The 15,348-nt window shown below is 37.7% G+C and overlaps 1 protein-coding gene across 2 annotated transcripts in view; it reads left to right on the top strand.

The window, feature by feature from the left end:
* B3GLCT (beta 3-glucosyltransferase) overlaps positions 1 to 15,348 on the top strand; it is a 128,300-nt gene that overhangs the window by 81,235 nt on the left and 31,717 nt on the right. For both annotated transcript variants that reach the window (XM_070409380.1, XM_070409381.1), the window contains exons 11-12: positions 5,803 to 5,916; positions 11,160 to 11,259. In XM_070409380.1, coding sequence (XP_070265481.1) covers positions 5,803 to 5,916; positions 11,160 to 11,259 — 214 coding nt within the window. The remainder of the gene's footprint in view (positions 1 to 5,802; positions 5,917 to 11,159; positions 11,260 to 15,348) is intronic.

Genomic DNA, 15,348 nt, shown 5'->3' with positions numbered 1-15,348 from the left:
ATGAGTAAATATATAAGAGAAAGGGGGAAAAGTGCCTAATAAGCAGTGGTCCATTCATAAGGAAATCCTGGCATGCAGGTGGATGTTTTTATTCAAATTTTCCATCCTTACAGAATTCTAAGACATTGACATCAATTAAAATGTGGTTTTAATCAACAATATCTTAAAATAGGTTAACTATAAACCTTTATGTTTACCTAAAATAGTCATCTTAAGTTCCAAGTCATATTAAATCAGCCTAAATAAATATAACATTCATTATATAAGGAGTCATAAAATACTATTAAATTCAATGTAGCAGGTAAATTTTTCATTTATCACAAATTTAACCTAGATTTAATATCCTTTTGCTTTTACCATAATCTAGAATGGCTTTGTGGGATGATTCTTGAAAAATATCTTTCACAAAAAAGTATAAAGGAAATGAACTAGGCTGGGTTTTTTTTCTTAAACATCAAACAGAAGTGTTTGAATTAACTTATTTTACTTGGATCTTGACGCTGCATGTAGAGTAGTGAGTGCTTTGACATTAAAATGTTAAGAACGGTGGTGGAAGTGATAATGGTGGTGATGATGGTGGTGGCGGTGGTAGTGGTATTTTCTCTTTTGAAACACATTTTTCAAGTGACAGTAAAATTAGGGACCATTCCTATTATATTTTTAATGTGCTACAGAAATGAAAAAGTCGCTACTTTTAAATTTGTAGTTTTGAATAATCTGTTTTATTACTCTTATTTGCATAAGGTTGAAATAATCTTTTAAGATATCCGTCTGATGCTTTTGTTTTTCAAACATGAAATTAGATGACAGATTTTAAAGATTTTTTCAAAATCTTTAAAAATTAAGGAATCTTAAAAGTATGTCAGGAGCATTCAAACAAACCCCCTTCCCCCAAGCCAGGTGCATTTATTGTTGCTGTTAATTTGGATCTGGAGGTCAGTGAAACCTAAAAGGCTTTCACAGGTGGGTTTCTGTGGCAAGCCCTCCTTAAACTTGGACTTGTTTGTTTGGAAAGATAGTCTAAGGCAGCAGGATTTTAGGGATTTTGATGTCCACTGGCTGGATGTAAGTGAAGCCTGACACATCCCTGGGCTCTGCCTTCCTTTTTTTTAAGTCTAGTCTAGCTACCAGTTGTGACAAATAATTATCTAGTAGTCATGTTAGTTACAATGACAGTGCCACAGTAACTGCTGCTGACTGCTATCTTTTTTACATTTTCTGGTGTGTTTTTCCACATACATTCTGTCATCTAATTTCATGTTGAATATTCTTTGTGATGTGATAACTAATGTTATTCACTTGATATTGTAGAGAAAGCTGAGTATAAATAGATACACCTGGCCCAAGTTCCTGTGGTCTATTGATAGGACAGCTGGAGCTCAGGTTTTCTGGCTCCAAACCCCAGATTCTTTCTGCCATGGCACAGCTGTACGTGATCTCCTTGGATGTATTCCAAACCGAACACTTGATAAATCCTATTTAATATTTGTGTTGATGCTCTGCTATGCTCAAGGTCAAGTTTGACTTGGACAGATGCTGTGGAAGTAGCCTTTATTTTCAGCAACACTGGAGATAGGCAGGAACTGAAATTCACAGATGATCTCAAATATAAATCAAGCAGGGACTTTAGATTGCTAACCTGTCCAAGCATATTACAGCTGTAGTTGATGTAGTTGAGCAGGATACATGATTGGGGTATATATTTTTTTCCTTCCTATGGTAGAAACATTTGAAGTGACAAAGGCCAAATGGCAATGAAGGAAAATAAGACTGTGTTTGCCTGACAAATTGAGAGTGGGCAGTAGCATTAGTGAGTTATCTGGTGGCAGGTTGTCACTTGTGGGTATGCTGCCCCCAGGGACTGAGCGTAAGTGGATACTAATGGCATCCTCTACTCCTGGCTCCTTATAATGTTGGCCAACCCCCAAGGAAAAGGGTGAAGGATGGACACTCTGTCCAAGACTCCAATCAAGACAAGGGAAAATATACATTGAACTCATTGCTTTATTCCTATAAAGCCAAGTTCCAAAATTTAAAAAAAAGTTATTTCACCTCCTGTATTTTTTCCCCTATCAGTGAAACTAACAATTATGTAGCTACTTATGTTTGGATTCTGATTTAAATGAAAAAAAAAAAATCTTAGAACACGGGCAGCAAAAGCATATTTTGTCTTTTAGCTTAAGTAAGAAATACATGTTGATACCATTGAAACAGCAACACTCTCTGAGATGCAAGCATTTAGTAGGGTTTTAAGAAACTATAAGAATTATATAAAGCAAGGAAATTGGGCATAGCATGTCCGATTATATTTAAGCAAGGAGATCTCTGGAATTTAATATTCAGCACGATCACTTCCTCTTGGGTTAGTGTTCTTCACTACGTGATGTGAGCTGTCAGAAAATGTGAACAATGTTCTTTGCATCATTTTGCCTGTATGCATGTCGCAGGTATCTCAGGGCAGCCACGGTTCATGTTCATCAGATGGTTGATTGTGAGATGCTCCCCTGCCATCTCCCTCTAATTACAGAGGTTAAATTGCTATTTGCTCAGCCTTTAGTTCCTTTTCACGACTTCCTGAGCTGCTAAAAATAAACACTTTATCCTTTTTAGGTTAAAAGATTCCCATTTGATATCTTTACTGCAGTGATCTTGTCTAGAAGAGGAGGGTCTGAACAAACTTATTAAAAGGAGTTTGCGGTAGCTGTGTTCTCTGATTACCATAGAGAGGCTGACAGCTGCTGCCCTACAATCTGCTAATTTAAAATGTGAGGCTTGGATTAAAATGCAGCAAGGGGCAAGGCTACACCCTAGGTTAAGTGGAGTGATTAGATTAATTCTTACAGAGAGGAAGGGAGTCAAGTGTTGGCTCATTCTGTTCTCCCCTGGCTTTGGAACAGATGAAGATATCCCAGGATGCCCTAAAATGTTTCAGATCACCCATGAGGGATGCTTTACAGTCTTCCATCCACCCCATCTCTACAAACAGGAATTAGAACACAGTTTAGGCAGGTATCTCTAATTTTGTGGTCATCGACTTGCATACTGAGGCAACAATAGGTCTGTTTGTCAAAAACAGCAGATTTCATAAAATCAAGAATCACAGTTGATTGTGTGGTGGTTTTTGTATTGTGTTCAAGTGTCAAGTTCATTTTATTTGGAATTAGAGTTTTGCAGGTAAATTAACTCGGGGTGAAAATGTGTGCTCCTTGCCTCATAGCGAGACACTGCTCCTCCCCTCTCAAGACTGGAAGGGCACGTGGAAGATTTATGCCTTTTGTGCAGTTAGGTTTTGTTGTAGTCCAATTTTTACTTTGCTCCAATTTTAACTTATCTTGCAGCAAACCTGGAAAGGGGCATTCACTGTTGTTTTATTATATGGTAGAAAGTTTGGTTCTCTACCATATAATATCAAGTATCTATCAGCTAATGTGAAAATGAGATATTAGATCATGTAACTATTTTGAAATATTTTTCAATGTTTAATATCTTTAGGAAAGCACTGCTTGAATACTATATAAAATATAAGTAATATAATGAATTCAATTTAGAATTCAAATAACACTAATAAAATAGACCAATATTTTTAAAGTGTTAAATAGTTTAGAACCAACACTGGTTAATTGAAAATAAAGCCTTAACCTGCTGTTACCAGTATACAAAACTTAGCCTTAGCTTGAAATTCTTTGCAGTCGGCACATAGGACAAATCCACGTGAGTTATAGTGACAGATAACACAAACTGTTGAAGGCTTTTGGTATTATCGAGTCATAACACTTCATTATATTAAAATGGTTAGTTTATTTTTAAATGATTGGTAATGGGGATACCCATCTTGTACCAAAGAATCATTGTTATGAATAAAACTTTCCTTTACACTAGTTCCAAAAATAGCTGTAGGCTTCTTGTTGGAATTTCTACAAAATTTAATCCTCATTTGACTATTTATTAAGTGCCTAATACATCCCAGTCACTGTACTAGTTGTTGGGGAACCAGTCATATAGTAATTCTGACCTTTAGTGAAATTTCTGTTTCAACTGAAAACAAAAAATAGAGGTAAAGAGCTAACTCACACTAGATTTTTATTTCATTTGAATCTGCTAATTGAGAAGAAATACCTATGCTGTTTAATAAGGCTTATTAGAGCCAATAGGCACTGACAGCTAAGGGCTGAGAAAAATGGAAGTAGAATTTTTATGGCTTATAAAACCCAGTGCTGGGGACCGAGGAAAATTCTTGACCTTTCCAGCCTTATGCTGGGGAACATTTCAACCAAGAGTGGGAATATTTAGTGGCTGCAGGCTGCAGGGAGTCCTTTCTCGGGTAAGTCCTCTGCTCATTATGTGCAAAGCAGACTGCCAGTACAATGTCATGATGAAGATTTTTATTGTGCTAGAATTTGGAAGTAGAACAGTGTGGATTATTTTTCCCATAGCAGCCATGTCATTTACTGCATCTTTGTTTTGACTTGGAGAAGTCTTTGTATCTGCCTTATTTTATGATTGCAGAAATTTCTATTTAATGTATAAAATATATTTGGTGGGTTAGAATAGGTATTTTGGAGATTATTATAGAAAATATCCAGAATTTATAGGTTTTTTTCTTTCTTAAAGTTGGTGAATAATGGACTACAAAATGGTGCACTTTTGCATTTTATGTACAAAGGCTATCAGAGTGTGGCTGAATTTGTTGATTTACATAGCTAAACACTTAAATTTGGCATTGCATTGGCAGTTTTTGCATATAATTTACTTTTATTTGGTCTGGGATAAAGGAAAAGATCTCATAAAGTCTTAAAATATTGACCTGAAGACTTTATCAGAGTTGAGGTTCTTAAATTAATAGGGTATAAAATCTAGGTAGTATGGCTTTTTCTATTAAAAATACAACAGAAACACCTTTTTCTCCTTAATATTTAGAGATGCAGAGAGTAACTTAAAAAAACACACAGAAGCAAATAATTACTAGGATAGTTGGTCAAGTGAATTAATATCAAATAGTGATCAGGCAGAATTCTACGTCAGCCGTGGATACAGAGCTGCCTTTTAGCCTCTCACCCTAAAATGCAGAAACCAGGAAAGTTTTTTGTTGTTTGTGTTTATTTTATTAAAACAATTTATCTGTTAATGATGGATTTTTAAAATCTGCAATGGTTCTCAAGATCTTATTTCACATATTTCAAAAGTACAATAATAACATCAGTCATTATATGTAGTGATTCCCAGTGGTAGAGGTGGGACCACCCTTTATAGAGTTGGGTGGTCCTGTTGGAATCTTTGGGTGGGACAGTGTAGTTTGAAAAGATACCCTCCCCCATTTTAAGAGACAAAATAGCATCTCAGAACTATATCGACTATTCTCATCTTTGGAAGTAATTATATTTTCCACCTCCCTAAAAAGCTTTATAAAAATCCACTTGCAAATTTTAAATGAACTCAATTGGGCAAAGAGAAAAATTAGTTACAATTAATTTAAATGCAACAGTATAATCAGATTGCTGGTTATATATTGATTAAACACAGTAAGTATAATCAGAAAATTTATTATTATATGGAAGCAAGTGTGTTTATCACCAGGAGTAAAAAGTGCTTGGCTCTAGAGTATATTGAAAATGGCCCAGGAAGAGGGTTTTATTCATGTGCATATGGCATTTCTCAGGGTAGAAAAGCGAGCTCTAAGGCTTGGAACCCCTGAAAACGAACAAGTAACAGTTCTCTTTCTTTATAGGGGATTGTGCTGCCCCTTTGAGATTCCAAACTTTTCTACGTAACTGTCAGTGACTATCACTTCTCTCATTTTTTCAGTCCCCATTGTAAAGCAGACGTGGGCGGGTCAGGCCAGTCTCATTGAATACTACAGTGACTATGCAGAAAGTTCCATTCCTACAGTGGATCTGGGAATTCCTAATACAGACAGAGGTGAGTCCTTCATTCGTACCGCTCCTCTTAATCAGCACGTCCATTCTGCAAATAGAATAAATTCAACTAATAATAAAATGAAATATCTTATAGATGCTATAATTTTTGCCTTATGTAAGTTTTTTTTCTTCCTCTCTTCTCAACATCTTTACTCATAGATATAGGCTGATTTTCTTTTTCAGATTAAGCACTGCATTATACGTACTGAGACAGGTTGTAAGTTTTTAATAAGCCATATTGATATTACTGAGCACATGACAATTATGTTCAGTTTGACAATACACTTTTCATACCTTCAGAATTCACTGTGGCCCAATGGGATGTTCAAAGTGAATTTATCATCTTTCCACCAAAGCTTCTCCTCATTTAATTTTAACAATTTAACCAGTCAGGATATTATCCAACTGCTGTATACCAGCCTATGTTCAATGCCAGGGGGAGTAGGAATGAATCTGGTAGTTTCTGCCCTCAGGAAGCTTATGATCTGAGCTTGTTTTGTGTATATATTTGAGTAGCACTTAACCACATTCCACACTGGTTGTCTATTTAGCAAACTGTTGGAAGTACACTAGATTTTCTCTTCAGATGGCAGGCTTTCTAATTAAAAACATATGTAAGGTAAATGGTGTATTTATCTTTGATTTATAGAATATATCATGTATGAAAAAAGTAGAGACAAATATACCAAACCTTCAGATTAAAAAAGAATATTTTACAAATACAAACTTGATCTCTTGGGCATTTTTGTTAGACCATATTTCCCCTCTTTTTAAAAAATCTTTATTGTTGGAGGTATTACATATGTCCACTCCCCCCGCCACCCATTGACCTCTTCTAGCCCACTCCCTCCCCGATTCCGCTACCCCAGGCCCTATTGCCTGTGTCCAGTGGTTAAGTATATATGCATACAAGTTCTTTGGTTGTGCTCTTTCTGCCCATCCACCCTCCCCTGCTTTCCCTCTGAGGTTCTACAGTCTGTTCCATGCTTCTATGTTTCTGGATCTATTTTGTTCATTAGATTCCACAAATGAGTGAGATCAAATGATAATTATCTTTCTCTGACTGGCTTATTTTGCTTAGCATAATGCTCTCCAGGGCCATCCATCCTGTTGCAAATGGTAGAGTTCTTTTTTACAGCTGTGTAGTATTCCATTGTGTAAATGTACCACAGCTTTTATAACCATTCATATGCTGATGGGCACTTGGGCTGTTTCCAACTCTCAGCTATTGTAAATTGCGCTGCTATGAACATAGGGGTGCATATATTCTTTCTGATTGGTGTTTCTGATTTCTTAGGATATACTAGTAGTCCTAAAAGTGGGATCACTGGGTCAAATGGGAGTTCTATTTTTAATTTTTTGAGGAAACTCCATACTGTTTTCCACAGAGGCTGCATCAGTCTGCATTCCCACCAGCAGTGTACTAGGGTTCCCTTTTGTCCACATTCTTGCCAGCACTTTGTTGAGTTGTTGATGATAGCTGTTCTGACAGATATGAGGTGGCACCTCATTATTATTTTGATTTGCATCTGTCAGATGATTAGTGACTTGGAGCATTTTTTCATATGTGTCTTAGCCTTCTGTATGTCCACTTTGGAGAAGTATCTATTTAGGTCCTTTGCCCATTTTTTAATTGGATTGTTTGTCTTCCTTTTGTTAAGTTGTATGAGTTTCCCGTATATTTTGGAGATTAACATGTATCAGATGTATCATTGGCAAATATTTTCTCCCATGCAGTGAGGTTCTCTTGTTATTTTGGTTTCTTTGCTGTGCAAAAGAGATGTAGTCCCATTTGTTTACTTTCCCTTTAGTTTCCATTGTCCTAGGAGATGTATCAGTAAACATATTGCTATGAGAGATGTCTGAGATTTTGTTGCCTATAGTTTCTTTTAAGATTTTTATTATTTCATGATTTACATTTAAGTCTTTTATCCAGTTTGAATTTATTCTTGTATGTGATGTAAGTTGGTGGTCTCATTGCATTTTTTTGCATGTACCTGTCCAGTTTTCTCAGCATCATTTATTGAAGAGACTGCCTTGACTCCATTGTATGCTCTTGCCTCCTTTGTCAAATATTAATTGAGCGTAATTGCTTGGGTTAACTTCTGGGTTCTCTGTTCTGTTCCATTGATCTATATGCCTGTTCTTGTGCCAATATGAGGCTATTTTGAGTACAGTGGCATTGTAGTATAAAACTTGGTATCTGGTATTGGGATTCCTCCAACTTTGTTCTTCATTCTCAAGATTCTGTGGCTATTCAGGGTCTTCCTTGGTTCCAAATACATTTTTGGAGTATTTGTTCTAGATCTATGAAATATTCCATTGGTAATTTAATAGGGATTGCATTGAATGGATAGATTGCTTTGGGTATGGATATTTTAATGATGTTGATTTTACCAGTCCATCAACATGGTATATACTTCCACTTGTTTATAGCTTTCTCTCCTCTATCTCTTTTTTCTATGTCCTATAGTTTTCCAAACACAGGTCTTTTACCTCCTTGGTTAAGTTTATTACTCAGTGTCTTAACTTTTTTTTTTTTTGTATTGGTAAATGAGATTGTTTGTTTAGTTACTCTTTCTGAGAGGTCATTATTGGTGTATAAAAATGCCATAGAAATGAGGAGCCTGGGAGCAAGGAAGGCGGGCAGGGCGCGTAAGGGAGCAGCCTGGGAGCCTAGACATGAGTGGGAGGCCAGCCATGGTTATGAATTAATCACCGCCACTGTAGAGCACCTGGGTTGCACCTTTGGTACCTGAAAAATTAAATTAAAAAAATAAATAAAATAAAAATGCCATAGATGTTTGGGTGTTAATTTTGTATCCTATTACATTGCCAAATTCATTTATTAAATCTAGTAGTTTTTTGGTGGAGTCTTTAGTGTTTTTTGTGTACAATATCATGTCATCTGTGAATAATGAGATTTTTACTTCCTCCTTTCCGATTTAGATGCCTTTTATTTTTTCTTCTTGTCTGGTTGCTGTGGCTCGCACTTACAGTACTATGTTGAATAAGAGTGGTGAATGTGGGCATCCTGTATTTTTTCTGTTATTAGAGAAAATAGTTTTAGTTTTTGCCCATTGAGTATGATATTGGCTGTAGGTTTGTCATATATGGCTTTTATTATGTTGAGGTATGATCCCTCTATTCCCACTTTGCTGATAGTTTTTATCAGAAAGGGTGTTGGGTTTTTTCATGTGCTTTTTCTTCATCAATGATATGATAATGTGATTTTTGTCATGTAATCTGTTTATGTGATGTATCACATTTATTGATTTGTGAATATTGTACGAGCCTTGCATCCCTGGAATAAATCCCACTTGATCATGTTATATGATTTTTTTTAATGTGTTGCTGGATCCGATTTGCTAATGGTTGAAGATTTTAGCATCTAAATTTATTAGAGATATTGGCCTGTAATTCTCTTTCTTTGTACTGTCTTTATCTTTAAGTAGATACCTTCAGATGCTCTTTGTTCATCTTAATTTTTATCCAGTGTTCCTGCCACATTTCAAGTTTAATTTTCTGGTTCCTCAAACCCGTCCTATATAATAAAAGCCTAATATGCTAAGTGTCTGACCATTTGTTCGACGGTCGACCCGTTGCTATAACTACACTGACCACCAGGGAGCAGATGCTCCGACCTATAGGTTAGCTTGCTGCTGGGGTCTGGTCGATCGGGACTGGGCGATTGGGACTGGGCGAGACGGGCTGGACACGCCCTGGAGCCCTCCCACGGTCTCTCCCTGGCCCCGGTTGTGTACTGGTGGGGTCCCCCGGCCTGGCCTATGCCTTCTCACAATCTGGGTCTCCTTGGGGGATGTCGGAGAGCTGGTTTTGGCCTGATCCCTGCAGGCCAGGCCGAGGGACCCCACTGGGCCTATAGTTTATGAATAAAAAAATAAAGTAGTGAATTGATTTTCTAGTTCTATAGAGTCATTTATTTTTATTGTTTTATGGTAATGTCACTCATAATGCCTTGATTAATAAGTACTATTAAAAGTACTATGTAGAATCAGATATGCTGTTCCTGTAGTTATCAGTTCTTCTGACTGACAAGGTTAAATGTTTTACTGAATTTGTTATTGTCTGTTTTGGAAAAATTACTTGAGATGAATTTTTTTTTTAAATCTTGCTTTTTAAACTTCTATTTAGGTTGGCTTTAATAATCAATTATTCATTCTTTATTCATTCTTATTTTATTTTTAATCCAATATTATTGTTTATATTTATATTCTACTGTATTCTTAAAGGAATTTGAGGTGGCTTTCAAAAATACATACCATAATGGTTAAAAGTACAGAAAGAGATCATGAATAACAAAAATAATGGTCAAATTGAGTGGTTTAATATTAATTAATATTAGCTTCTTCTCTGGCATGTCACCGAATATTTTGTTGAAATGAGAGGCATCTTTCTATTTATCAACTTGGGTTCTCTTCCCAAGCATTTTATTCCTTTCATGGCCTCATCATTTTCCAATAACACATTGACATTTATCTCATGGCCCCAGAGCCTATGACTATGTTTGTGCCTAGCCTAGAACCTGCCACAGTATCCAGCATATTAAAACTTAGCATCAAGTACTTACAAAATGAATGAAGATTTAGAAGTCCGCTTTTGCACCACTGTTTCCCTATGGTTGTGATACTTAAGGTTCTACCAGTTGCTTCAGAATAAGTATATCGATGGACAGATGCCAGGTTTTGTAATTTTTTTCTTATTTGTTAGCGTGAAGGTACTAGTCTTATCTCTGCCTCATCTCATTTCTCCATTCTTCATTTCTTAATGTGTGAAATGAATGGCTTAGATTTCACGATTTCTAAAATTTCTCCTGGTTCACTATGCCTGTGAAAATTAGTGAAGCTAATTTTTTTTAAATATATTTTATTGATTTTTTACAGAGAGGAAGGGAGAGAGATAGAGAGTTAGAAACATCGATGAGAGAGAAACATCGACCAGCTGCCTCCTGCACATCTCCCACTGGGGATGTGCCCGCAACCCAGGTACATGCCCTTGACCGGAATCGAACCTGGGACCTTTCAGTCCGCAGGCCGACGCTCTATCCACTGAGCCAAACCGGTTTCGGTGTGAAGCTAATTTTTAAAATTTTAAATTATTAAGGTACATGAAACATTTAAGCCTTTTCTTTTAAAAACTCTAAAACAAAAAAATGTTTTTAAATGAATTATATATCTTTTAAAGAAAATAGTGCATTGTAAGTTTTCCTCTTGCCTTTCCTAGGTCATTGTGGAAAGACATTTGCCATTTTGGAAAGATTTTTGAATCACAGCCATGGCAAAATAGCATGGTTAGTCATTGTGGATGATGATACATTAATAAGGTAAGGAGTCATTCTCATCCCAGGATGGCTTCCAATTCTATATATATTCATATTTAGAAACTATGGTGGGTACTTCTACATCTGGCCAAGATGGGTTAACAGGGACTGAATTTACTATCACAGCTGAAACAACCTCCCAAAGGGACTAAAATATATGAAATGAGAATTTTTAAAATATGTTTTATTGATTTTTAGAGAGAGGGAAGGGGAGAGGGAGAGAGAGAGAAACATTGATGTGGGAGAGAAGCATGGGTCGGTTACCTCCCTCATGCTCCATGACTGGAATCAAACCCACAACCTGGGTATGTGCTCTGACTGGGAATTGAACTGTAACCTTGAGGGGCACAGGACAATTATCAACCAAATGAGCCACACTGGCCAAGGCAAAATGAGGATTAAACCTGAAAGTCTGGGAGACCAAGGCCACTAGAGTTTGTAGGACAGAGCACTGGAGAGGACAGAGCTGCATTAAAAGAGAACACAGGATATCTCTCGAGGCACCCCTTAAATACTGATCAGCACTGTATGTGAGGAATTATTGGAGGCTGGGGAAAGAATCTACCAAAATGATTAGAAGGAATGATGCCTGACACTCAGGCCTGAGTATATGCCTGTTCACACAAGCTAGCTTGAAATACCCTTGTTCCATGAGTTATTGGGTAGAGCACTTTGAGGGTCTTCCTCTAATATTGGGAAATACTAACTTAGGACTAAGCACTACTCCAGTCCTGCCTGACACATCTTAAAAGCAAGATCCTAAAAGACCAAACTGTTTCCAAGTAATGAGCTCATAGGCGAGAACAGAACTAGAGGATTTATAGAAGTGCCAAAATATCCAGCTCCCAAAAAGATTCACAATGCTTGGCATCCAATCAAAAGTTATCAGGCACACAATGCAGCAGGAAAATTCATCCATAATGAAGAGAAAACTAAGTTGATTAAAACTGTCCCAGAAACGATACACTAGAATTAGTGGTTTTAAAGCTGTCACTCATAAATAGTTTATGTTCAATAAAGAGACTTGGAAAGTATACATAAGACTGAAGTCGAACTTCTGGAGATGAAAACTACATTGTGTAAGGTGAAAACCCCTGGATAGTATTAACAGCAAATTAGACATTACAGAAGAAAGGTTCACTAATCTTGGGGACACTGTACAGTAACTACCCAAATGAAACACAAAAATAAAAAATAATTTTAAACAAGTGAATAGAGCATCCCTGAGCTGTGGGACAGTTCCAGGTGTCCTTGTATATATGTGATTGAAGTCCTCCGAAGAGAAGGGGCACATGACAGATATTTAAAGAAATGCTTTCCAAATTGCTAAACCCACTGATCCAGGCTCAGTGAACCCCAAGCACAGCTGTCAGCATCAAAGCTGCGCATGGCCACCGCCACACTGTGTCCTTGTTGACAGTGTCTCGTGCAGCATTTACTGCATCTGTAACTGCAGCACTCATGCCACCGATCTTCAGGGCAGTTACTCCACCTGGAAGTTTTGCCAGATCTTCATTTTGTGTTTCTTTTTTTTTCTCAATATTTACCAGCAATAATATCTAATTACTCAATGATGTCTTAAATGTGTTTTTGAGTTGAACCTTGTCATCTTTTTCTTTTGAGACTCTGACATCATCTTTGATCACCATGAACTCTAACTTTTCTGAAGCCATGAGGCTGAATAATTGCAATATTTAGGGTCAGTCCACTTGGATGGAATTGGAGGTTGGTTGGCGTTTGCCACATTGACAGTTTATATGAAAGATGTGATAGTTTTCAGACTCAGTTTATGATTCTCCAGCTTTAAAATGAATGATATTTTGAATATGGAAATAGTTAGTGTCATTAGGAAAAGAAATCCAGAGGAGATGCTGTATGTGTTATTTTAACCTCAGGAATTGAAGGTTGAGGGTTTGAAATGATAATTTTGCAATATGCAGGAGGAAGAGAAATACATTAATTTATTTTCTGGTCAAGAAGGAGACATGCATGTGGAGAAGGCTTCTGGAGAAGGCTTTGAGTTTTACAGGGCCTGTTATCAACCAAAGGCTGTGATTTCCTTAGGGACCTTTAATTCCATAACTTAGTGGTATTTTATAGGTATCCACACACTTACTGGCCTACCCGTGCAGAGCTGTTTATTAAACGACTTCCTCAAGACTGATTCCAGATTAGCTGCCTAGAATATTTGACTTGTGTGCCAAAAACAAGATTGTTTCCAAAGATCACATTTTTTTGGCCATTCAGAAATTGCCAAAATTATCAGAGGCCTTGACCTTCATACAAATATAAACCTGATCAGAAGACTTGTAGATTCTTTCAGCACTGTACTTGTGAGAGATTTTTTTTCATACATTAAATTTATTTTCTTCACTCTCAGCCTTAGGTCTATGAGCTAGGGAATTTTTGTAAGCAGCATGAGTATGGATTGAAAAGATGACCTCTTCTTCTGCATCTCTATTTTGTTTTCTTAGGATCCCACCTTTCTGCCAAAAGAGAGAAAAAACAAAATACTAGAACTCTAGTGTTTTAAATGTTGGTACTGTCCTGTGAGAACAGACTAAGTAATAGATAATTTAGAGAAACGCTATCACATCTACCTTTTGGAGATGAGATGAATCACAGGCATAAGAAACATTGACATTTATTTAGCCAATTAAGAAAATGTAATCCAGAAGGAGAGGCAGAGCCCAAAGGAGACAAACGCTTCCTCTGGAGAGCCATTTTGCAGTTTTGTTTGCAGCCACTCACCCTGGGCTCCAGAGGAGGTGGTACAGACTGGAGTTGCCTAAGGAGAGTCTGTGGTTTGTGGCTTGGGAGAGAGATATGGGGGAGCAATTGCTGAAATCCCTGTACTGGTTCATCCTCTGATACCGCAGCAGCCATCTTTCCTGGGCAGTGCAACACCCTCCAAGTAGCAGCAGCCTGGGATTATCTCAAGAATCCCATTTACTCCACCCTGCATCTTTAAGTCCTGCTGAGGAGTCAGTGGCATAGGCAGGAAGGGAAAGCCTGGGCAGACTCTGTGGGTGTCAGTGACTGGAATTGGGGCTGGGCCATTTTCCCCACTTTCCCACAAATCAGACTGGCGCTTCCCCTTCATGGGAGACCCTATAGGGACACCCTCCTGGCCTCTGGAAGACTCAACCTCTGGGCTCCAGAAGCCCCAGCCACCTGGCTACAAGACTAGGGGCTCCACCCTGCCAAGGTCAGGGAAAAATCTGAGACAGACTCAGACCTGTGGATCTGGATGGGGGATTACACCCATCATCTTTCCTAAAGTCTAAATAGCACTTCCCCCTCACAGGAGATCCCAAACCGCCCCCTTGTGATTCTGCCTTTTTGAGACTAAGCCCTTTCAGTGACTAAGCTTAACAGTCAGCTGGAAGGTGGAGGCAGATCCCAGGGTGACTTGAGATGTTTACTAACCAGCCCTTGTGCCAAGTGCTGGTAAAATTGAGTTCTAGAGTGCAGCTTGGCCCTTCTCATGTTTAGCCAAGGTCAGTATTACAAGCTGTGCATTACATGTAGCCTCAAACAAATTGCCCAGGGCCAGACATGGACAGCATCTGACATTGGCATACACCAGAGTTTCTCCAAAGAGGCCCAGAACCAATACACCAAGTGACCAGCTTTAGACAGTATTGGAGCAGGATCCAACAAGTGTCAAAAACAGCAAATCAAAAGGGAGACTTCAGCAGGCACTAAACTCTGCTGAGGGGAACTCCACTTTTTTATTCTTTTCTTTCTTTTTTCTCTTTTAAAAAAATATATTTTTACTGATTTCAGAGGGGAAGAGAGAGAGAGAGAGATAGAAACATCAAAGATGAGAGAGAATCATTGATTGGCTGCCTCCTGTACACCCTTCCCCCTCCCCCCTCCCCCAACCCTAGGGATTGAGCCCGCTACCCGGGCATGTGTCCTAGTCGGGAATTGAACTGTGACATCCTGATTCATAGGTTGATGTTCAACTACTGAGTCATACCAGCTGGGATCTTTCCTCTTTTACACATATTTGTTTTTCTTATTACTTTCATTTTTTTTTTTTTTATTTTATTTTATTTTTTTTTTATTTTTATTTTTTTGGCTTAA

This window comes from Myotis yumanensis, unplaced genomic scaffold (genome assembly GCF_028538775.1).
Source record: "Myotis yumanensis isolate MYYU_CA2020_CCGP unplaced genomic scaffold, mMyoYum1.0.hap1 SCAF_3, whole genome shotgun sequence".
NCBI lineage: Eukaryota > Metazoa > Chordata > Mammalia > Chiroptera > Vespertilionidae > Myotis > Myotis yumanensis.
Note: the sequence above shows the minus strand (reverse complement) of the source record. Positions and strands in the feature narration are given on the sequence as shown.